The 25,313-nt window shown below is 49.6% G+C and overlaps 1 protein-coding gene across 4 annotated transcripts in view; it reads left to right on the forward strand.

Annotated features, from left to right (window-relative positions):
* GASK1A (golgi associated kinase 1A) overlaps positions 1-25,313 on the forward strand; it is a 63,037-nt gene that overhangs the window by 23,771 nt on the left and 13,953 nt on the right. For 3 of the 4 annotated variants that reach the window (XM_049693646.1, XM_049693645.1, XM_004277884.3), the window contains exons 2-3: positions 8,274-9,569; positions 24,509-24,631. In XM_049693646.1, the coding sequence (XP_049549603.1) occupies positions 8,274-9,569; positions 24,509-24,631 (1,419 nt within the window). Of the gene's footprint in view, positions 1-4,201; positions 6,451-8,273; positions 9,570-24,508; positions 24,632-25,313 lie in introns of those variants that run through there. The other variant, XM_049693647.1, reaches the window with a different exon arrangement.

Raw genomic sequence — 25,313 nt, forward strand, 5'->3', positions numbered from 1 at the left:
TTCTTTGGAGAAATGTCTGTATATGTCAGATATGTTCAGTTTCCTGGCTACAGTCTTGAGAGTGCTTGAGCTGGAAGGAACTTGGGCACCATCTTCTTTTGGACGGAGCAGGAGACATAGAACCTGCGTGGTTTTGAGTCAAGCCCTAGGTTTAATTTGAGGGTAACAGATTATTAGAAACCCGCTTCTAATGTTACCTCTCAAGTACGCCCAGAGTTGAGTGGGTCAAATGGTGGCATTTTCTCACTGATATTCTTCTATGTAATAAAGTAGAGCATGAAACACAATAAATTATTTTCATTTTTAAAGAAGAATAAATGTAGCCTGAAAACGTTTTATTTTCCCTCAACTTGTCCCAGTGCAAAAAGGCTGTCACCTACCATTGATCTCACTCAAGCTTCATTTTACAGATGAACTGACCAATCCCAAAGAGCTAAACCTTTGAGAGCAGGGCCCACCCCTGAGACCCAGTGCAGTCCTCTGGAATCAGGGCTGGAGCAGGGGCTGTGGGTAGCAGCCCCTTTCTAGAGTGACCCAGTTATTAGGTCACTGGCTCTGGAGCCAGATGGCCTGGGTTCATGTCATGACGCTGTCCTCTGTGAAGTTTGGGTCGCCTCATTTCTCTATGCTTTGTATTCCTTACCTGTAAAATGGGTTAGTAATCCTCATATCTACCTTGTAAGACTGGCATACAGATTAAATGAGTTAATAGAAGTAAAGTTCTTCAAATAGTCTCGGGCTCATAGTGAACACTGAATAAATGTTAATTATCATTCGTTTGGGTTTCCCCTGCCTAGAGATTGGCTGGACCAGAAATTACAGGGGCAAAATTTCCTTTCTTGTCTTGAAGTTGCTGATGTGGAAGGAAAATCACAGCTCTCCAATGGAGCTGAGCAAGGGGCCTGGCTGGGTGGTGGCCTAGGAGACAGGCAGCCTGGGGTTCTGCCCACAGTAGCACGAACAATTCTGGCCTCCCAGGACCCAGAGATCTGACTGAGAGAGGGACGCCTTGTGCCTGGAGGGTCCGACTGGCTGTGCCTGTCGCCTTTGCCCCCAGAGTCTTGGGCCAGCCCAGCTCCCCCTGCCTAGGGCCTGATTCTGGGTTCACCCAAGAGAAGCAGACTTTGAGCAGGTCTAGCCTGCAGTGTTACTCACAGGACCAACATGTGGTTTTAATCCAGCCCTCTGAAAATATGCTTACGTATTTCCTCTCACCCGAGCCATGGTTTTGTTATGAAAATTATTTAACTGGTCTTTAAAAAATGGAACAGAAATTCCAAATTGCAAAATCTCTGCCAGTCTCACCCAGAGTCTGAGTAGTGATAAATCAGTGATCAGCCAGGGGGGGCTGCTAAGTAGAGGGCAGAGGTCGGGGGATGGAACAGAAGGGGCTGTCACACCTTAGTGATGACTCCAGAACTAGAGCCAAACTTGATTCTTATTACGCACACACATGCACACACACACACACACACGCGCGCACACACACACACACCCCCCCATGTGGCTTTCCTCTGCCCCTTCTCCCACCCAGGAAACTCCCACCAAGAAACACTGTACAAGTGCTTTGTGATTCTGTCTGTTGTGATGGGGAGAGGAACATGCGATCTCTGTATTCTCCCCACCTTCCCTGCCCTGCATGTTACCCCACCTGCCAAGGCAGTTCAGTGGAGGACCAGGTTTTCGTTGTCTTTTTTTGATATCTGGGAGTTGAGAAAAGATGGCTTTGCCTCTGTCCCTGCCAGCTCGTTCCTGTGCAGCAGCTGGTGAAAGTCATATTTGATGAGCCTGGGATGTCAGAGTTTACAGCAGGGCATTCTGGGAGGTAGTCTGGGAAAGGGAGAGCTGGTGCCCCAAAGTGAGGCCAAGTCCTGACTAATTTTCCCAAAGAAGAAGAGCTTTCCTTTTCCTGTGGCCCTTTAGAAATAAGAAAAAGTCTCCTGCTGGTGGTTACAGTACTAACTGTAATCGAGCCCTTTTCTCTAAATGTTCTAGTTTCTCAAACTGTGTCTGTACAAAGGCCACCAGTGTATGTTGGAATTTTTCCAAAAAGTTCTTCTCAAAAGACCGCTCTGGTTTTCATTTGACAGAAGGCATCCTCCATGCCATCTGCCCATCTCATGGGGGAAACTGGTTCACGGGATGTGTCCGTGACCAGGTTGCACCATCATCATCGTCAGAGTCTGTCATGCATCTGTAGTGACACCACTATGCCCTTATTAGTCAAGGGAAGGGCACTACATTACTAAACTGCCTTACTGTTTTCTGACAAAGGGCACACATTGAGCCCAAAAGAAATCACCAAAGGATCTGTATTAGTTAGGGTTTGCTGTGATCATGCTGCATAGCAAACAGCCCCACAATCACAATGGTTTACAACAATATACACCCTGATCTGGGTTCCAGGGCTGTGGGTATGCTGGGCCCAGTAGTGGGTGGCTGGGTTAGGTCCAGGCTGGGGACTGGGTTCAGGTCTGCTCCAGGTGCCTTGCCTGGGACATGCTCCTGTCATGTTGGAAGACAAGTTTGCAAGGTGGCAAACACCACACAAGCACAGTTAAAGCCTCCAGTAGGACGTGGCCTGTGTTTTGTCCACTTATATTCCATTGGCAAAAGCAAGTCACACGACCGACATCAAAGACAGTAGGTGAGGAAGTGTATTCCGTCTTCAGTGAAGCCATGGCAGGGTGAGGAGGAAGGAATAGTGAACAAATGATTCCATCAGTGGGGACTTCCCTGGCGGTCCAGTGGTTAAGACTTCTCCTTCCAATGCAAGGGGTGCAGGTTCGAACCCTGGTCAGGGAGCTAAGATCCCACATGCCTCGTGACCAAAACAAAACCCAGAAGCAGTATTGTAACAAATTCAATAGAGACTTTAAAGAAATGGTCCACATGATTCCAAAAGTGACACTGTCTTTCACTTCATGTTTATGAGCTGCCTGCACCCTGTATGGAGGGAGGCGATGATGGGGAGTTTGGTGGCGGCTCCTGTGTCCAGCCCAGCACAGCCCACAGCTTCTCAGTGGACCGGGCTCTTTACTACTCTCCCGGGTCCCCTTCCTACAGTTATTAGGGAAGCCAAAATCTCAGTCTTTTCCTTTTAGGCCTTGTGCATACGTCCTTCTTGGTTCCCACCCTTTCTCTCCTCAACTTCCCATATACTTTTTAAAAAATTTTTAATTTATTTATTTTTGGCTGCATTGGATCTTGTTGCTGCGCACGGGCTTTCTCTAGTTGCAGCGAGTGGGGGCTACTCTTTGTTGCGGTGCGCGGGCTTCTCATTGCAGTGGCTTCTCTTGTTGCGGAGCGTGGGCTCTAAGTGTGCAGGCTTCAGTACTTGTGGCATGCGGGCTCAGTAGTTGTGGCTCAAGGGCTGTAGAGCGCAGGCTCAGTAGTTGTGGCACGTGGGCTTAGTTGCTCCGCGGCATGTGGGATCTTCCCGGACTAGGGCTTGAACCCGTGTCCCCTGCATTGGCAGGCAGATTCTTAACCACTGCACCACCAGGGAAGCCCTCCCATATACTTTTAAGCCAAGTGATTCCTTCCTGTTCCATCCTGGATTATCTTTGGATGGAGCCTCTGCAGGGCAAGACCCTTCTCACTGCCCAGGTGGCCTCCTCCTAATTTATGCTTGTGGCTTTATGATGAAAGAGTTTCTCTTTCTGGCTCTGCCTTGAGCTGTACTTCCGAATGTCCCCATTGCAATATGCCAAAACTCAGGAAGGGGTGGTGGTGGAAAATTTTCAGATCCCAGAAATCAGAGGGGGTTCGGAAAGTGGGGACAGAAACCCTGATCCCACCATGTAAATGTACCAAACTATGTAGTGGGTGCTTTCTATATTTTGACTCATTTTTTTCTCATGCCAGTCTCTGGAGGGAGGAATTATCTCATTCTCGCCCATTTTATAACTGAGGAAATGGGCAGAGTGGTTGTGTATCTCACCCATTGTAACTCAACCCAGGAGGGCGCAAGCTAATCTAGAACTCAAATGTGTCTTCCCCAAAGTTTTTCTGGCTACTCCCTTTTTCACCCCGCTTCCTCTGCAGCCGTGAGTGGATGTGACTACTGGTCCAGTGGGCATCTTCTCTGAGAAGTTAAGGGGGGGAGTCTTGGTGAAAGGGTGGGAGGTGAGATTTGAGGAGGGAGGAGAAACAGAGCAAACTGTAGAACCAGACACCATTCTCCTTTCCCTACTGCCACCAGCGTCGCAAGAGACCGTGCGTGTGTTTTGGATGGGAGAATTGGGGGCGGGTTCCACTGGCCGGTGTGTAGCAGTGGGGTCAGTTGGGCTCCACCAGCAAACTTTCTAGTACATCATGCATCACTCCCTTTACTACTTTCTCTAAAGTGCTCTTTATTATTCAGCTGAATATTTCTCTTCAGAGGATGTTTCTACAGTTCAATCAAAGCAGCTTTTCTTTTCCCAAAAGCTTTGCTTGTGTGGCCCTACAGGGACATCTGCTCATGGCCGTTTCGAACCTTTTTCTCTGCACAACTGCACAATTGCCAACTTCCCCAGGTTGTCTGAAGCCAAGTGAGGCCTAGAGAAGGATCAAAACAGTCTGTCTTCTTGAAACATTTTTAAAAGATGATTTATTTTTCCCTAGTGGTATCCAGAACTTTGAGAGTCCAGATTGTGAATCCAACTTGAAAACATAGTTTTCTTTTTATTGTAGAAGGAAAAAACAAAACCAAACAGATTCTTTGTCCATGGCCATTTCTACTTTTAGTTTTAATTAAAAATACTGGTATTCTTGCCAGCTGTGTGACTCTGGGCAAATTAGCACTCTGGACCTTTCAGTTTTCTCATCTGTAAAACAGGAAATTGAATAATTCCCATTTCCCTACGTTGTTGTGAGGATTAAAGGAGATAATAACTCATATACAATTGAAAAGTTAACATCAATAATGGGGTCTGCAGTTGGTTGAATCTGGGGATGTGGAACCCATGATTATGGAGGACCAACTGTGTTATCTGGGTTTTTCATAGTGCTTATCTATGCATGTATTACACGTATGTGTGTGTGTGAAATAGTAGTAAAGATCATATTAAAATATATCTAATAAAGACAAAAATTTAGACTCTCACCTCAAAAGGATCATCAGCTAAAGGTGTCTTAGGGGGAGACAAAGATCATCTGTTTTATAGAAAAGAGGCTCAGTCCCACTGGGCATATCCTGTGGCATCATATAGGATACTTCTCAGAGTGGTCCCTTTGAAGGACGGAGGCTGGGCATTTACCCACTGACTTTTGTCACCTATGTGTTGAGGGTTGTCCCCAAAGGTGTTAATTTCCTCTGTGCCTCCCTGAGAGTGGGCAAGAAAGCAGGGAATGGTTCCGGGGCTTGAGGTGGGAAGCTGGCAGTGTACAGAGGGATTGTCCACTGTAGGGACAGCTGGAATCAGTCGGGGGCCCAGGGGAACATAACAGAGGGTACAAAAAGCATACTCTATAGAGAGGGGGCCCCTGGAACCCCAAAGAGAAATTGGAGGAGCCCTTCTGAGGATTTATCTGAAGGAAAAGAAATCTTGAAGAGATATCTGCACTCCCATGTTCATTGCAGCATTATGCCCAATAGCCAAGAAATGGAAATAACCTACATGTCCTTCAATGGATGAATGGATACAGAAAATGCATACATGTATACAATGCAGTATTACTCAGCCATAAAAAAGAAGAAAATCTGCCATTTGCAACAACATGGATAAACCTGGAGGACATTATACTAACTGAAATAATCCAGACAGAGAAAGACAAATACTGTATAGTATCACTTGTATGTAGAATCTAAAAAAAAAAACAAAAAACTTTCAGCTATAAAACGAATAAGATCTGAGGATCTAATGTACAGCATGGTGACTAGCTAGTATTGTATACTTGAAATTTGCAAAGAGAGTATATCTTAAACATTCTCACTACACACACAAAAAGTTCTATGTGAGGTGATGAATGAGTTAACTAACTTGATTGTGGTAATCATTTCACAATCTATACATAAATCATCATGTTTAATAATTTAAATATACACAATTTTATTTGTCAATTATACCTCAGTAAAGCTGGGGAAAAAATGAAAAAAAAAAAAAAAGGGAAGGAAAGGAAAGAATTCTTAGGGCTCCTAGGCAGGGTAAAAAGCCAGTCTAATCTTAGATTTCTCCACAGCATCATTTGATGTTAGAAAACTGTGGAGCAGAACCTACGAGCTATTCCAAGAAAGAAACTGTGAGCAGTATTTTATATCTTGCCAAACTTTCTTTCAGGTATGAATGCTATAGAAAAATAGTTTTGAACATGCAAGAACCCAGAGACTATTATACCCATGAGTACTTCTTGAGAAAATTATGGAGTTTTAACTTCAGTCAACCAAGAAATAATGGAAAACTAGGGCAAAAGGGGACAGGCGTATGCAAAGAATATGTTTAACTGAAGAACTAAGACCGAACAAATGTGAGTATTGGAGTAATAGAGTAGAAGGGACATGTTTTATATCCTAACAATATAGAAATGACACAAATAGAAAACTTTGGAAGGTGAATGAGGGAAAAGTGGGAGAAAGAACAAACATGCTGTTTGTGAATAATAGCTGGGGACCAAAGAATATCATTTAAAGTTGACAAAATACAGTAGAAACGTAAGCATTTTAAATTGTACAACGGCAAACATTAAAAAAGATAATACTAGTGATTAAAATTGAATAGCAAAAGAATGGTAGGGAATGGGGGGAAAGGAAATAATCGTATGATTATTCTTACTCGGGTTTAAGAGCTACTGTTTAAAGAACTAGACATTTAAGGGCATATAATCATAAAGGTAATCATTAGGACCCAGATCAAAATTTCCTAAATGTTATAAGAAATATACACCCCAAAGCCAAAGTAAACATAACTGCAAACATAGTGGAAGGCTTCAAAAATTATAAATACAAAAAATATACCATAAGATATTATGACAGAACAAAGACTAAACGTGTATGGAATCTCAAGTGATGGAAATGGGCTAAATCCACCCAGTGAAAGAAGAACAGAGAGCTGGGCCAGCTCAGGACTGGAACCAGAAGCTTCAGGAAGCTGGGCAGGTGCTCCCTCCTGTTTGGGTTTCTGGTTTGCAGCTGTTTCTTCTCTCTCCCTGCAGACTGGCTCTCAATAGCATACGGCCGCTGCTGTCATCGTTAGCTGGGCAGCCACGTGCCCCTGATCTCAAGTGCACGAGCAGAGCAAGCCAACCTTGCTGACTCGTCACAAGCCTTTGTTCCCGGGGCAAGGTTGGGGCTGAGGAGCGATTTGGCCCAGTGTAGATCAGGGTCCAGGATGGCCCCATCAGCTTTGGTCAGGGGTCAGGGTGCCTGGACGGATGTAGCTGCTGGGGTGTTGGAGGGGATGGAGATGGCGCCTCAGGCTCACAGTTAGGGGGGCTCCAAAATACAGTGGCTTAAACAGCTCTTGCCAGTTCTGCTCCCATGGGGTCACGCAAGTTCCCAAGTTCCTTCCTTCTGGTGGCTCCACGGTGCCCAAGCAGCAGAATCACCCGGAGAACTTGTTAAAACACAGGTTGCTGCGCCCCTGTTTCTGATCTAGTGGTTCCGGGGTAGGACCTGCGAATTTGCATTTCCCACAAGTTTCCGGGTGATGCTTATGCTGCTGGTGCAGAGATCACGTGCTGAAAACTCACTGCCCCAGGGTGTGTCCTTGCCAAGACGTGTGGAGCTGCCACTGCCACACCTGTGTGCCCAGAGAGGGGAAAGCCGGGGCAGCCAGCCTCCTTTTGGCTGCTTTGGGCCATAGGCAAGGACTTAGTCCCAGGGTCACACTTGGCTGCTAGGGAGGCCGGGCAAGGTCATCTGTAGCTGGGCGGCCGTGTGCCGCAGAAAAGGGAAGAGCGTGTTTGTGGGAGACGACTGCAGGTCCGCAGAGTGGGATCACGTGGAGACGAAACGACAGGGGCCCGCACTTGGTGGTGGGGGAAGATGGGGAAAGGCTCTCAGTGCGTTTGCTGACTAGAGTCATCATGGCAGTTTACTCAGAGAGGAGAAGCCTAGTCTGCCTGCAGGCATCGGCCAGGGCTGTCCTGGGGACAGAGCAGGCTGAGCTTTGAGGCAGGAGCGCAGCTGGCTCCCGGGCCTCTCGAGGACAGCTAGGCGTTACTCCACCTGGCTCTGCTCTTTCCCCTCTTCGTTCACCCACGATGTTCCTTCATCCACCGTCCTGTTGTCTTGTGGGTTAGGGCTGATGTTTTCGCAGGTCTCAAGCTTTTTTTTCTACCCCATCCCCCAGGCATCTTGGCTCTGGAGAAAGCTGCGTGGCAAGAGGCGGTTGGTGACGGCATTCTGCCTCTTAATGGCTCTGTCTGTGGTGGCTGTCACCCGCTTTCCTCCACAGCACCCAGCCGCCAGCCCAGACCCTGGTCCCGTGGAGCCCCAGCAGGTAACTGGTGCCCCTGTCCCCCAGAGCAGGCAGGCTCTGAGCTCCGGCTGGAGGCGGCGGGCAAGAAACCTGAGGTTCCGGAGAGGCTGGGCCTTGCCTGGGAGCTCCATCCTGGTGTGTGCTGAGGAGCAAGGCCACGGAGGGAGCGTGGACAGCAGCAGGCAGTCCCCAGGCATGGACAGCAGGCGTCCAGGGAGGGTCAAGAGGGGCATTACTTTGGCACCTCCAGGAGATCTGAGACTCAGTACCCGGCATCTGGTGCTCCTGAGGGCAGATGAGGTCAGGGGTCCAGGAACCAAAGACCTGGACCTCCCCTGGCACAGTGGTCCCCTCTGGGAGGCACAGAGCAAGACGGGCACCCCAGATGGCCCCCTCGCAGGGCACAACATGGCAGCATTACAGACTTGGAGAGCTACTGCTGGACCGACCCTCCGGCCTCATCCAGCAGAAGGCGGGGATCTGCCAGGACTGAGGAACAGAGCCTTGACTGGTGGACGACAAGCAGGGGGTCCCTCCCCGGCCACGGGGGCTCGTCAGTGGCCTGGCTCTGTTGGGGAGCTGCAAGGATCTGTGTGGTGTGACGCTGAGACCCCCAGGCTGTCGAGTGGCTTGAGGACCAGCGAACAGGTGCCCCCGTGGCTCACAGAGCAGGATGTACAGACCCTCCAGCTGCTGGCGCAGGGGCAGGTGGTGGGCAAAGCCAGGGTCCCTGGCCACGGGCAGGTGCTGCAGGTTGGCTTCTCCGCCAAGGGTGCCCTTCAGGACCTGTCTCCGGGGCTCAGCCACCTCTGCTCCCAGGGGCTCTGTGGCCTGATCAAGAGGCCTGGGGACCTGTCTGAGGTCCTGTCCTTCCACGTGGACCGCGTGCTGGGGCTGCGCCGGAGCCTACCTGCCGTGGCCAGGCGCTTCCACAGCCCCCTGCTGCCCTACCGCTACACGGACGGTGGCGCAAGGCCCGTCATCTGGTGGGCACCCGACGTGCAGCACCTGGGTGATCCAGATGACGACCAGAACTCGCTGGCCTTGGGCTGGCTGCAGTACCAGGCCCTGCTGGCACGTGACTGCAGCCAGCCGGGCCAGGCCGCATGCCTGGGCATCCACCGCACTGAGTGGGCACGCCTGGCACTCTTCGACTTCCTGCTGCAGGTAAGTGGGTCCAGGCGGGGCGGGGGTGGGGAGCAGTGGAGGTAGGGGATTTGAGGTGAATTGAGACGCCGGAACTGTCCACCTGAGGATGGACGGTGACTTTCCCCCTAGTCCTTGTCTTTTGATCACCAAGCACCCGTTTTTGTTATTTTTCTGCCTCTGAGTTCATTCATCCATTGGTGTGCTGGAACGAGCTCGTATAGGCTCACAAGAATTTCAGGAATTTTATGACCTGGCTGTGAAACACAGGCGTTATTAAAATTTAAATTATATAAACTCACAATATAATAAGTTATATTAGAAACAAAGGTAATAATACTCTGAACTCATCACTTCATAATTATTTTACATTGTACTATTATCTGAGCTCTTGAGGTTTTTTGCATCTACCTAGTAAATACTACATAATGATGAGTTACTGCATATCTCTTGCTAGCTCCACATTCATCCATGTTGGTAGCTTGAAATTGGCCAGCGTAGGAGTATTTACATCAAGGGAATCAGCAAATGCTACAAATCAGGACTCCTCCCTATTCCCTGAGAGCTGGTTGTTAAACATTTATCAGCACGCTACTGTTGGTAATGTTTTATCCTTGAATCAAGTAGGATTCAAGATGGTTGCATAATTCGGAAAAGAAAGTCGAGGTGGAGGAGAGACAGAATGGGAGAGGGGAGAGATAAAGGGATGATAATGGTCCAGCTTGGGCCCTGAAGAATGAGAAGGAAGCCACAGGGCCAGCTGAGGCCTCTGCTTGGCCAGGAGTTAACCCTGGAGTTTTCGGGGGTCCTGGAGAAGGGGTTGGCGATCAGGGCCCAGAGGTTAACAGGGGGACTGCAGCCATCAGCTATTTACTAAGTGACCTGTGAACAGCCAGTGTGGCTGTTCTGGGACCTGTGAGCTGGATGTCAGCCGTGGAGACACGAGTGGGAAAATGTGGCCAGAAAGAAAGACAAAAAACGATTAGAGTGCAAAGCAGGTGGATATGTGTGCTAAATGCACACCAAGGCAGCCCCCATTTCTGTAGGGACCCCTGTTGAGGAAAGAGATCAATACTAGCCCTAAATTTACCTACTGGGGTGAGTGGACGCACCACAGAACGAGTTCAGTGCCGTAACCGGGTAGCCAGGGACTGATGCGCCCTCTTTGGTCCATATAAGGTTGGTTCAAAATGTGTTTTAGAAAATTCTCAGACCACATTTAATACTCTGGAGATTTCTCATGAAATCCCACTCCCTTTGAAACATTGGATGGTTTAGTAACATGGGGCCTTCATTCCCACATGGCAGGAATCCTCCTGAGCTGAGTAGCTGCTGCCCCCTTTAAAGGCTGCCATACTCTCCTTTTGGCTGAAGACCATACCTCTTAATTGTCTAACACCCACCCCCGAACGCTTGGATGTTACCTGTCTGCCTGTGGATGTTTGTCTCCAGTCACTGGACTAGCTGGGCTCCCACGATACTCGCAGCTCCTCTAACCCTTGTCTCGTGGCTGCCCTTGTGGAGGGAGGAGTGTGGGCCCTGGTGGTTGGCATGGGCTTTGGCATCAGACAGACCTGGGTTTGAACCCCCTGCCCACAGGCCCCTTGCCACTGTGTGACGCTGAGCAGATTAGTTTGCCTCTCTGAGCTTCACTTCTCTCACCTCTAAAGGGGACCGGGTGTCCCAACCTTATGCCCTTGGGCACATGGTAGCTCTGAATTGCCAGCATCTGCATCTTCGGGCTCTGCGCCCTGAGCCTGCTCTGCGCAGGGTGTGACCAGCTGAGGGCTGGGAATTAATGCCCTCCAGACAGTGTGGCCTGCCATCTAGCCTGGGATGCAGGGGTTTCCCGGACCAGACTTACAGTCCTGGTTAAAGTGGGAGAGCTGGTCATGCTCCCTCCAGGAGCTGCCCTCCTGTGACTGATGGGAGCTGGTGTGTAAAAGCCCCTGGGGTAGCTCTGTGGTGCGATTCCATGTGTCTCTCAGTTCCCTACCAGGACCGAGCCCTAGTTACCCACAGTGGTCATTGCTGGCCCTCCCTGTCTCCCTTCCCTTCTCCTTGCTTGTGTTTTTGAATTAGCTCACAGATAAACTGGTTTTGCTTTGAATTCTTGTCTCAAGGTCTGTCTCTGGGGGGAGCCCAGCTTCCATCAGATAACACTGACCTTGTGTGCTTTGTGCATGCAAGGTCATTCACGTAATGTACTTCATACAGCGCCTGGCGGGTGGCCCAAGCTCAATAATAAACAGGCACTGTCTCCAATACTTTACAGGAATTAACTCATCCAATCCTCATGGCAACCTTACTAGATTGCCACTACATTTCTCCCTGTTTTAAAGTTGAACAGTTGAGGCCGAGAGAGGTTAAGTTACTTGCCCAAGGCCATGGCTAGTGGAGCTGAGATACAGCCTGGACGGTCTGACTCCAGAGCTTACCCACTTACTCACAGAGTCCTCTTCACCTAGCCATGAATGAGGGCAGGAAGAGGGGGTGCTTACAGGGATGCCCTGGGGCTTTGAGCTCGGAGGCCCCTCCTTGCAAAGCCCCAGTCCAGCTGATGTGCAGGCAGCAGCTTTCTGCCCACACAGAGCCCCTATGTCCATCTGTGGAGGCTGTGGTGTGGAGCCTTTCCCCAGCTGCCAAGCCCTGCCATGGGGGTGGAAGGTTCAACAGCCAAAGCACACACAGGTTGGGTGTGTGTGGTCAGACGCAACTCGGCTGGCCTCGTGCCACCTCTTCCTGGGTTTGCTGAACACCAGGCAAGTCAAACACCCCTGTCTGGAGGATGCCGCCTTCCTAGAAACCACAGGCAAGTTGGAGAGAGGCGGGGCTGTGGGTTTCCCAGCCCAGGAACCTGAGGTCCCTTCTGACCAGAAGCCAGGTACAAACTCCACATGCAGCGCACTCTGCAGTATGCTTGCTCGTCTGTTTTGTCTCATCCAATATAAACCCTTGTTATTCTGTGTTTATGTATCACAACATAACATTTGCCCAGACACAAAATACACAAACACTGTACTCAGACACATTCCTCGTATCCCACAAACCATACCCCGTGCTTTGCAAATCCCGCATAACACTCTGTATTAGTGATTGCTGAAGTAATGCCACGTAACAAACCTCTCCAAAACTCAATGGCTTGAGACACCAGCTCTTGATTTCTTGCTCCAGGGTCTGTGGGTCAGCTGGGCTCAGCTGAGCTTGGCCCAAAGCTGTGGGTTCAGGTCTGCTCGTCGTTTCTCATTCTGGAGCCCAGGCTGAAGAGGAAGCACCACCTGGGGCAATCAATCCTTCTAATGGGGAGTGGAAGAAGCCCAAGGGCTCAGCCAAACTGCAGAAGCACATTTAAGGCCTCTGCTGATGTCACTTCTGCTAATATTCCCTTGGCTAGAGTGAAGTCAATGGCCAAGCCCAATGTCAGGGAAGGGAAGTGCACTCTGTTCAGAGTAGAAGGGGGAGCAAATACTTGTTAGACAATAGTCAGATCAGTCACACACGCCCCCAAAACACACACTGTACATGAACTTACACGTGAACATAGCCACATACATGCTATAGCCACATATGTGCACACCATTCACATCAACCCACAGACTCTCCATGTGGTGCCTGGACACTGCTGTGGGCAACGGGCTCAATCCCGCTGAGACCTTTGGGGGAGTATGTAGAAAACGCCTCAAGTCGTCCCGCCCAAGGGCCAAAGAAGCTGGGCCACTAACTCCCAGCCATCGCTGGTTGAGACTGCTCCTGAGGGCATTGACTTCCTGGAACCTCTAGACTGGTCCATGCTCCTGCAGCCAGAAAGGGGCAAAGGCAGAGAGCTGCAGGCACTTGGGGTAGAAAGCCATCAGTATGCACAGGAGTAGTGAGTGCCAAGGAGCGGGGGTGGGTCCCAATAGCATCTGCTGCTGCCAGTGAATGATAAGTCAAAACCAAGTTTCAGCAGGCCAGCGTGACCAGGATGGTGTTCTTGATTAATAAACTGGTTTCTCTAAGAAAGATAAAGGACTGATAGTGAGTGGGTGCCCTCCCACCCCACCCTGGGCTGTGTCATCAGGAGAAGTAAGACCAAGAGAGAGGGTCAGTGAGAAGCTGGTTGTACTCGCTGGACACAGTGGGTGGGAGAGTGTGTATGTGTGTTGCTGGGGGGAAGGGGCTCAAAGAGCTCTACTCGCCTTCCTGCCAGGGCTACTTGCTGCCAGAGTTGCATTCACTCTGGTGAGAGACACAAAGTCCTCCTCCTCTTGGGACAGTGAAGGTGGCACAGCCAACTGTGTTTGGGAGGAGCCATGACCATCACATCCGCCGTAAGCCAAATCCAACCCAAGGGCTGTTGTGCCTGGACCCAAGAGGGCCTTCTACCCAGAGGCCAGAGGGAGAGAAGGAAGTGCTGGGGGCTTGGGCACATTTGCATTTTCCCCTTTTAGACAGGCTTCTTTTCTCACGCCCTGCTTCCTCTTAGGGGGCATGTGCTTGGCTCGGCTGGGTGAGAAGCTATGGAGAACTCGGACAGCCTGTGAGAGAGCAATGTTCGCTCACGGAAGTCATTCTGCAGCTTCTGCTTATGAAGGGCCTTCATGTTCTGGAAAGTCCAGACCCCAGAAAGCCTCGGCTCCCACCAACCTGGTCCAGGCCGCCATCTTTTCTTACCTGGACTTGTCTCCCCACCTCCGCTTATGTCCCCCTCCAATCCAGTCTCCTTACAGAAGCCGGAGTGATGTCTTGGTTTCGTTTCCCCCAGGCAGACCCTGAGACCAGGATTCCACTGTGGTGGTTCATCTGCAAGGGGACAGCAGGAAACACCTGTAGTGAAGAGGAAAGTGAGATGGAGGGAAGGCAGCCAACAAAGGGCGTCAACAAGCAGGTCACCACTGTGGGCGACTGGGGCTTAGTTCCACAGGAAAATTCTGAGAAACGGTATAAAATACACGTTCAGAGTTAGCCCACGAAGAGGTGAGGGATGCGAGGTATTTATAGCGAAATCTCCCCTTGGTCTTTGGTTGAGGGCTGTTCCTGGAGGTGTTAATTCCCTGGCATTTGGAGAAAGCCCCTGGGCAAAGCTTACAGCACCTGGAAGTTGGAGGGAGACCTCTGAAGTTCACAGACAACAGGTCAGGTAGAGAACATACCTCTTTTACGATTGTAAATCAGATTGTGTTACTTCCTCGTTACCATAAGGCAAAGCATCTCAATGCCCTCGGTATCAGGTTCTGCAAGGACCCACGTGATCCATCCCTGTCTGTTGTCTCTAGCCCCGCCTCTTGGCACGTGGCCTTGGTCAGTTTCTTCAGGTGCAAGAGCCTGACATGCCTCCGACTCCTCCTCCCTGGGGCCTCAGGTCTCCTGACTCTACTTCCCCGTTGTTATCCTCTTTCTCCTTTGTGCTATCCTATCTATTTCCTTTCTGACTCCCAGCACAGTATGTAAGTTTTATTTTATTTATTTGTTCATTTCTGTCTCTGTGTTTTGTTCACTACCACATCCCCAGCACCTAGCACAGGGCCAAGCTCTTGGTTTGGTCCTAGATAAGCACTTGTTGAATGAGTGAACGAGTGGATGAATGGATGAACAAGTCAATGAATGGATCCAGGGTCTCTGTATGACTTCCTATCTAGGTGCTGCTGTGTTCTGTTTCCTCAAATGTCACTCCTTCCTCTAGACTGAGAAGAATCCCAAGGCCTTCTCCATTTCTTTTCGGGTCTGGTAGAGAATCTTAGAGGCAGAAAACAATGTGACAGTCATTTGTCCAGCCCTTGCCTCTGGCACGTAATTAACTTATGCATCCAGAACAGATGACAGCATAAAATGCTGCCTGACGGCCTCCACATCAGGTCCCGTGCCAGCACTTAGTATGTGTTGATGCATAACAGCCCTAGGGGGGGCACAGTATTTTTAGCTCCTTTCCACAGGTGAGGAAACAGTCTTAGAAGGGCTAAGGAACTTGCCCACAGTCATGAGGCCTTAAGTGTTGGAGCTGGGATCGAATCTAGTGCGGCTTGGTCGTAGAGGGCATACCCTTGCCCTCTTTGCTGACTTAACTGACTCTGGAAAAGTCATTTCTTCTAGGTCTCTTCTGGGTTAAGGTTGGCCCATTTCCTTCCCGGGGAGCTGGGTTCAGTCATTTGTGATCCTGTGTGTGTTCCTTATTTTGTGTTCAAGTCTATGGTTCATGGCATCTCCTCTGGCTTGGGCTCCCTGGAACATCAGGTGTTGTGGCAGTTAGAGAGGATCCCAGATCTGTGACCACTGCCGACCTCTCAGGCTTCCAGCCGGTGACGTGAAATATAATAGTAGCTACCGTTTATGGAGTGCCCACACATGAGCTCCTTCAAGTCCTACAACAGACCCAAGAGATGGGTGCTGCACTCCTCCCTCCTGCACAGGTGGTGCAGCCAACGGTGGAGGGGCGAAACAGCCCGCCCGGACAAGGGTGTTTAAAGGGTGACATCAAGCATCTTTACATATATTTAAAAGCAGGACCTCGATTAGGGTGAGGTGTGATGGGCAGAATTCTAAGATGGTCTCCAAGATAACCACCCCCCTTAGCGTTAACTCCTGTCCTTGAGTAGGAATGAGATCTGCGAATAGATGGAATATCATTTCAGTGATTAGGTTATCAATCAGTTAACTTTGGGTGTTTCTTTTTTAATTGAAGTATAATTGACCTACAACACTATGTTAGTTCCAGGTGTACAACATAGTGATTTCATATTTCTGTACATTACAAAATGATCACCACGATAAGTCTAGTTTCCATCTGTCACCATACAAAGTTATTGCGATATTGTTGAGGTTACCAATCAGTTAACTTTCAGTTAATCAAAAGGGAGATTCTCCTGGGTGGGCCTGAGCCAATCAGGAGAGTCTTTCAAAGAGGAAGCATCAGAGAGATTTTCCTGAGGGCCTCGAGGAAGAAGGTAAACAGCCACGCTATGAACTGCCTATGGGGAGGGGCGGCCTCTGGAAGGACCCTGAGATCTCAGGGAACATAGTCTTAAAACCACGAGGAATGGTTTCTGCCAACAACCTGACTGAGCCCAGGAGAGGAGCCTGAGTTACAAAAGAGATACAGCCCCGCCTTGAGTTCAGCCTGAGACCCTGGGCAGAGAAACCGGCAGAAACGGGACAGAATTCCGACCCACGGAAACCGAGTTAATGAGTCATTTTTAAGTGACTAAGCTCATGGTCATTTGTTATGCAGCAATAGAAAGTGAGTTCGTGAGGCAAGGGAGGGGCCCCAGGTGCAAACATTTTAGGAGTGCCTGTCTGCTGTGCGTGTCCCTGGCAGCGAGAAGCACTTTCTTCTGCCTCACCCTCGTCCTGCCTCTTTTTAGATTTTTTTTAATCGTTCATATCCTTTGCCCCATTTTCTGTTGGATTGTTGATCTTTTTCTTAATGACTTTAAGAGCTTTATATAGATTAAGGAAATTAGTCTTTTGTTTTCATTGCATTGTAATATTTCTCTCAGGTTCCATTGTCAATTAAACTTTGTTTCTAGTCTTTCTGCTGTGCAGAAATTCAAAAAATTTTTTAATGTTGTTAACATTATCAGGTTTTTCTTTTATGATTTCTAGGTTAGTGTACTATGTTTTAAAGGGCCATCCTCATTTCAGGGTTATTTAAAAAATTCTCCCATGTGTTTACATATATTTTTGATCCATCTGGAAGTTATTTTGGAATAAGAGATCAGGTGCAAAACAATGATTTTTTTTTCAGATGGCAGCCCAAATGTCCCAGCACCATTTGTTGAAAAATCGTTCTTTCCCCCAGTTTGAAATGCTGTCTTTATCATATAGCCAATTTCCATATGTACTAAAAAGTCTATTTCTGGACTCTTCTGTTCCAGTAAAGGGTCTATTTATGTGTCAGAATCACACTGTTTTAATTATCATGCTTTATATTTTAAGTTAATAACTGGGAGTGCTCGGTCTTTCTCATTGCTCTTTTTTAAGGTTTTTCTGATATTCTTGCATACTATTCTTCTGTGAAATTTAGAGTCAGCTTGTTACTTCCTTTGCCTTCACAAGTCCTTTTGGGACTTTACTGGAATCAAATTAAATTTGCATGGACTAACAGAGAGAGCGTTTACATCCTAAAATACAGGGTCATTCTAGCCAAGGACAGGCTATGTCTTTCCATTTATTCCTGTTCCTCAGAAGCATCTTGGTGTTTTCTTGAGCTAGATCTTCACTTCCATGTTGGGATGATACTGTTATTTCATCTTCTTGTGACCACTGAAAATGGCCTCTTTCCTTCCATTATATTGTTACTGACCTGGGTTCTTGGACTCTTTAATCAATAGAAGTTTTTTATAACATCTTTATTGGAGTATAATTGCTTTACAATGGTGTGTTAGTTTCTGCTTTATAATAAAGTGAACCAGCTATACATATACAACGAAAAGACAACCTTCAGAATGGGAGAAAATATTTGCAAACGGAACAACTGACAAAGGATTAATCTCCAAAATATACAAGCAGCTCATGCAGCTCAATATCAAAAAAACAAACAACCCAATCCAAAAATCGGCAGGAGACCTAAATTAATAGAAATTGATAAGAAGTCAGATGAGAAATTCAGGCAAGGCTTTATTGGAGCTCGTGCTGCAGCACACGGGAGCGAAAACAAGAAACAGGTGCCCTTGCTCACTTCCCAAGGCGAGGGCGAGCTGGTCCCTTAAATGGGGTGAGGCTGGGGGCGGATGGGTGGGTTGGACAGGAGGCGTAGCTTAGGTGGTCTGCACACCCCCTTGGTGGTGCTGTGTGCAGGGATCATGCGCGCGGGGCCCTGCTTTTGCGGGGCCCTCCTTTTGCTCCCGGCACCTCAGAAGTGACAGTTGGTTTGTGACCTTTTTGTATCTTATTGTTCATAATTTGCCCCACTGAGCCTGTGTGCAGTTATTTTTAGTCCCTTATAGTTTCTTTGTATTGCAAGCACTCTGGTAAAGGGTCCCAGGTCCCAGCCTATCTCAATATGTTCTGGCCCGTAGCTCTTGGTCTGTGTGAAGGATATTGTTTTTGTGTCATAGTTTGGTTACTGGCCTCTTGCTTACTTCGTACGGCTTCTAACAGTTGCTTGGTTCATCCTCTGGGTTTTCCAAGTATACGATCATTTCTTCTGTAATGAATGCACTTTGTCTCCTCATTGCCTCTTCTTTCTTTCTTCTTTCCTCACTACAGTTGTGGTGCCTCTAGATTAATGGTAAATAGTAATGGGATGATGGACTTGACTTGTTTCTTTTTGGGACAATTTCTAGTGTTTTGCCATTAAACATCATGCTGGCTTTTGACTGAAGAACTATTTGCTACTCTTGCTTTATTAGAGTTTTTCTTGTCAGGAATGGATGTAAAAATTATATCAAATGCCTTTTGAGTATCCAGGGAGGAGCTCACAGTACTCCCCCCTCTAGTGTATTGATGTGGGGACGTTTTGTGAAAGGTGTTCCCATGGTGACTCATCCCAGCTTTCTTGATTGGAACCTATTTTGCTGTGGTGGATTCATCTTTTCACGGCTGCTGGGTTTTGTGTTGATGTTTAAAATGTAGGGTGATCTACAGATGTCTTTTTAGATAAGGTCTAGTTCTTCTCAGACCATCTCCTCAAAGCCCACCAGCCAGTCTATTCACCCACATCCAGAGCTGGTGCTGGGACCTCTGGCCTCAGGCTTGGGGCAGATGAGGCATCCAGATGTTCCTCCCCTGGGCCTCCGGGAAGGTTGCCCTCTGTCAGGACACCAGGGGAGAACTGCAGAGGGAGTCATCAGAGGAGAGTAAGAGTCAGTACAGAGTAACCCACACCTCCCCCACCCCTGACCTCCCCAAAGCCTCACAAATTCTTTAACAGACCAGCCTGCTGCCCTCCTTGGACAGAGATGCTGCCACTCTGGGGCAATCTGGCAGTGAGCTGGCCCGGCCAAGAGCCACCCTTCGCATCCAGAAGAACCTGGGCCTGTGACTGTCCCCAGGTGAGGGGAAGGTCCTGCATAGGGGGCAGGGCCACCAGGGACAGCAGGCAGTTCTTCTGGAATCCACCAGACTCAGATCAGGCACTGGCTGAGGAATGCATCTTGGCCCAGGAGCCTGGTGGATGGGTTAGAGGACTCGGGCCACCCCTCGTGCCCTGTGCTGGGCTCCTCCCAGACCTCCCCTCCCCCCAGCTGGGCCTGGTGTCCCTCTTGGCAGACTGCAGTGTCTTGTCCCACCAGATGTCCTGTTTGGGGACCCCAGAGCCAGGCCTCCCCCCGAAGCCTTCTGGTGTTGGTATCCTGGGCAGGGATGTGGGGCTCACCTGACAGGCAGGCTTTCAGTGATCGGTCCTCACGTGAAGCACCCCCCGATCCTTCCTGCTGTCAGCCAGCCGTGCGCTTCATTCATTCAGCCTTTCACTCAGAAAACCTCAGCTGAGTCCCATTGTGCAGAACAAGTGCTGGGGATCAGGTTGAACCATATCTTCTTTTTTGCATTGGGGAGCTTGTACTCTCTGGTGCCAAAAAACGTGTACCTGCCACCCAGTCTGACTCAGTGGTCAGAGCCAGACTTGCCTGGGTCTGAGTCTAGGCGCCACCGCTTTCTTTCTTTTTTTTTGGCCACGCGGGCATGTGGGGTCTTAGCGTGGCGTGTGGGATCTTAGTTCCTGACCAGGGATCAATCCCGCGCCCTCTGCGTTGGAAGCGTGGAGTCTTAACCACTGGACTGCCAGGGAAGTCCCTAGGTGCCACCACTCTCGCTCTGTGGGACCCTAGGCACGTTACTAGCCTCTGTGACTCAGTTCCCTCATCTTTGAAATGGGGATAATAACCGTATCTGCCTCCTGGCTGCTGGGAGGGGTTAAATGAGTGGTGATGGGTAAAGCACTCAGAGCGGTACCCAGCACAGAGTAAGGGCTTCACAACTGTTTAACTAGAATTAAACAAAAACTTCACGATCATCCAACTCTGCTAGGTTCATCAGAAAACCAAAACTGCAAAGGATTATCATTTTTTCTTGGTAACTCCTCATTTTTTCAAAAAGGGGGAAAAAAATCAAATCCTGAAGCGATTTGGGAATGAAGCTTAAGCTTGGTCCTGCTTGGCTACTGCAGTTTAAACTGAATTTCTCTTCAGTGGAAAAAAGTTCCCAGACAGCGTGGCAGATTAATCACACTGGCAACTGCACCTGGCCAGCCCCTTCCTGTTCAGCATTCAAATGGGTGTAGATTTGGGGACGCCAGCGCCGCCTGTATCACATGGGCTGTTATTCCTCGTAGCTTCCAGCATTTCAGCTTGCAACGCTGCAGCGAGTTGAAATCTGCACAGGGTCAGGGAGCGTTTGGCAGGAGAAAGGGGGTTTGGCTGGCTGTGCATCAGGCATCACGTGAAATCCAGAGCAGTTACTGTATTTCAGTCTTGCTAGAACTGTCCTGGCATTTATTCTCCCAGCCAAAGAGGACTTGGTAGGTGGTGTCCATCTCACAGATTTGTCTGCACTCCAGAAACCAGGCCTGCACGTAGAAGAGAGTGGCTAGATTGTCATGGCGTTGCTTTATTTCAGACTCTGGTTCTCAGGCCTATAGGTGGGGTGGGGCCGGGGCTTCTGGAGGGAGGAACCCTGAGCTTCCTCCAGGCCTTTGGGCCTGTCCCTTCCAGGGCCCTCCAGGACAACCACCCTTGCTTTGTTTACATCATCACCTTGTGTGGTCCTCAGTGAGGTCCTGAGGGAGCATCACTGCTCCACTTTGTGGATGAGAAAACTGAGGCGTAGTGGGGTTAACTAACTTCCTTAGGTCATGGAGTTAGGACACAGTGGAGCCACGATTCACCCCCAGATCAACTGGGCTCCAAACCAGGGTCACAGGCATGGCCCAGATTGTAGGCCAAATTCCCCTCTCTGCGTTTCTGTATGGCCCATGAGCTAAGAATGGTTTTAGCATTTTTAAGTGGTTGAAAAGCTCAAAAGAAGAATATTTTGTGACATATAAAAATTATATGAAATTAAAATGTCAGTGTATGTAAATAAAGGTTTTTTGGAACATAGCTATGACCATTTGTTTGCATATTAGGTAGAATACGTACAATATGCACTACAGAGGCAGAGGTGGGTAGTCGTGACAGAGACCATATGGCCTCCAAAGCCTAGAGTATTTACTGTCTGGCCCTTTATAGAGAAAGCTTGCCGACCTCTGTTCTAAACCTCTGTGTGGGCAGCCTCGAAGGCTCCTGCTGAGGAAGGCATGTGTGTGAATGCATGGAGGAGGACCACCCTCACCCGCTAAGTTCTAGGACCATATGGAGAAATATGGGGGCGTGATACTAGCCTCAGGTGGATTCAAAAATTGTTAGGGCAAATAGAGGTCTCTGGGGCATATGCCGCAGGGCTCCGCCCTCAGCCCTGTCCCGGTCAACACTTGTGTTACGAGCCTGAGCGAGGATACTGGGGCTCCGGTGCACCCAGCTGATTGCTCTCGTTCCTGCTGCACAGAGCCCTGGTGTGATTCACCTTCCCCCCATGCCTGGGCGCAGAGGTCTGTGCATCCCTGGCTGCCACTGGACCAGGGATGATCCTGTGTCCAAATATGGTCCAGTCAGGCTGAAAGGAAGGACTTCTATTCCGTGACTGTTGGGGGATAGCTTCCTTTTCTCTCCTCGCCTCCCCGCCCCTCCCTCCCTCCCTTCCTGTGTCTCTATCTCCTTCTCTCTAGACATAACAAGGAAAAACATACCCACAACAGCCACCTGCAGGCTTCCTGAGACAACAAAGGGATGTCCTTAACATTGTGCGGGTACAGTGAGAAGCAGAAAGAAACCCGAGTCCTTACCGTGACAGTAGGAGCTGCTAAATCCCCCTGCTGCCCCACCACGAGACTTCCTGCGGTAGATGATCTTAATTTCCCCTACAGTTAAAGCCATTTTGAGCCAGGCTTTTCTGTTACTGGTAATTGTTGTTCTCCAAAGTCTGGGAGACCAAAGCAGTGACTGTCTGCGCCGGGGGCTCATTCGTGGGCTCGCTGCCTGGACAGGGCTCTGGCCGTTTGCCCCCGGCCAAGCTGGGCCTGTCCTCCAGGTTTGGGACAGTAGCTGGGACTGTTTAACACTGTCTCGTTTCTGGACTCCGGTTTTGTGAGGTTGATTGGTGAATAGAACTATAGTTATTTTCTGGCTTGTGTAGAAGGAAATCAATTTTGTATTTCTTCAGAACATGTGAGAGTTTCCTACAAAGGGAGATGGAAATGGAGGGAGACCTTTTCCGGCCAGCGCTGAGCTGGGCCCGAGTGGACTGCGAGGGGGCTGGCCCGGCTTTGATGAGCGCCGCATCCTGGGGCTTATAGGTTGTGTCGTCCCCCCAACCCCGCCCCCGTCCCCTCTGCCATTTGTGGAGGGGGTTGGCTGCGTGTGGCAGAGGGAGGCACGATGGTGGTGCTGGCTAAAGCTGGATCAGATCTGCGGCTTGGGTTGGCAGAACAGCCTCCTTCACAGTTTTGAAAGCTCTTCTCCAGCCTTAACTAGTGTAATGATGGGGACCTCACTTGACCTCTAACTGGCTCACCCTTCCCGACCTTCAGGGAAGCAGGGCAGGATAACAGAGAGCACTGGGCTCAAGCCAGGCAGACCTCGGTTCAAATCCCAGCTGTACTGCTTTCACATGTAGGACCTTGGGCAAGTCTGGGGTCAGTGTCCCCCTGTGTAAATGCGGACAATAATGTTTCTATTGCAAGGCTGCAGTGAGGAGTGGGTGAGATAGAGATGCAGCAGTGGTGCCAGTCATCTGCGTGATGTCTTCTGACCCCACCAATTCTCCAACTCCAGCTGGGTGTACAATTTGATTCTGACACTATCCACCTGGACTCATTGTCGGATCCCACAAGTGAAGGGCTCATTCCCACAAGACTGCTGATTCAGATACCAGTCACAAATCCTGGGCCACCCGGACTTCTGACCAACTGGCTATAAGTTGGGGGTTCTCATGACCCCCTCCTCATGTTTAATAATTTGCTAGAATGGCTCATAGAACTCAGGAAAACGCTTTACTTTTGTGTACTGGTTTATTACAAAGGATGTAAGTGAACAGTCAGTTGAAGAGGTACACGGGGTGAGAGGTCTGGAAGGGTCCCAAGTATACAACCCTGTATGTCCTCATGGAGTCGGGGTGCATCACCCTCCTGGCATGTGGGTGTGTTCTCCAACCTGGAAGCTCCCCAAATCTCACTGTTGAAGACTTCTTATAACCCGGTTTCCAGCTCTCCTACTCTTCCCAGAAGTTGGAGGGTAGGGTTGAAAGTTCTGCTCTCTACTTGTCTATCTGGCAATCAGCCTGAAGTGATCTAAGGGCCCTGCTGAGTCATCTTATTAAACTCTGATATGGTCAGAGGGTTTATTATGAATAACAAAAGACACTCATATCACTGAGCAAATTGCAGGGGTTTTAGGAGCGCTGTGCCAGGAACCAGGGAAGAGACCATATTTCTTATTAAAGCACATCGTGATCATCCCTGAGGGAGCGTCATTGCTCCCATTTTAGGCATCCAGTGTAAGAGGAGCCAGGAACAGGAATGCTCTCCTTCCTGACTTTGATTCAGGCCTCCTGCAGGGTGAAAGCACTGTCCTAAGGCAGGAGCTGCCTGGATGGTCATTAAAAGATTTTTATCTCTGTAAAGGGAGGAACCCCTGATGTAGCATTTGCTGATTAAAGAGAAAGTGGTCATGTGTGGGTCTCCCCAGGCAGACCAGACAGTCAGCCCCAGGCTGGAGCTCAGGGCCAGTGGCAGAGATTAAGCAGTGAATGTTGGGTGGAAATCCACGCAGTGTGAGCAAGCAGTCCTGGTGCAGGGCAGGCTGGCTGAGGAGCACGCAGAAGCCCCGTCACAGCCGGAGGCCAGCAGCAGAGCTGACCAGCGCCAAGATCCCTGAGGATGGCCCCCAGCGTGTGGCCCCAGGGCTCTGGCGGCCCTAGTGCTGGGCCCTCAGAGGACGGTGTCCCCACAGGTCCATGACCGCCTGGATCGCTATTGCTGCGGCTTCGAGCCCGAGCCCTCGGACCCCTGTGTGGAAGAGAGGCTCCGAGAGAAATGCCGGAACCCGGGGGAGCTGCGGCTGGTCCACATCTTGGTATGTCCCCAGGTCGCCCCAGACTCAGGTCTTCCTGTCTCCATCAGCAGATGCTGTTGGCAAGTGTCAGAGATCACGTGACCTTGGGGTGTCCCAATCCTGTTCTTTTCAGCAGCAGAACCCTTTAAATGTTTTCAGGAAGCCTTAATATATAGAACTGACACAGGTGGAACTTTGAGGATGTGGTTTAGGTAGGTATGGGGTGTGGGCTGGAGCTGTTGTCACTAACTCCTCTGAGCCCTGAAGACTCCGGGGACGCCCTAAGGCTCCAGGAAGCAGAGTGTAATAACTGTGTGTCTAGTAGGATGTCCTCAATGTGCCAGTAAATATGGAAATTGGGGCCTGGAGCGGGGAAGGGGGTTTCCCAAGCTGCATGTCTGGTTGGTGGCAGTGACAGGGCGCTCTCCTGGCCCCTGATGGCTCACAGGCTGGGGCTGTTGGAGGAACACTGTGCTGCCTCCTGTGAAAACTACAGCCCAGGGTGGGAAGCCGTGTGCCGTGGCCATCGATGAGAGGCTGGTGGGGCAGAACAGCCGCTTCTCCTGCACGAGGAGCAAAGTGCCACCCTAGGGAGGGGCTGCTCTGTCTTCCCCCAGTGAGGCTGGTGTCCTCACCGCCTCACCTTGGCCAGCTGCTCTGGACGGTAGCCATCAGATGCTGCCCTGGGCCGAGCGTCAGGCAG

The sequence above is a fragment of the Orcinus orca genome, chromosome 10 (assembly GCF_937001465.1).
Source record: "Orcinus orca chromosome 10, mOrcOrc1.1, whole genome shotgun sequence".
Lineage (NCBI taxonomy): Eukaryota > Metazoa > Chordata > Mammalia > Artiodactyla > Delphinidae > Orcinus > Orcinus orca.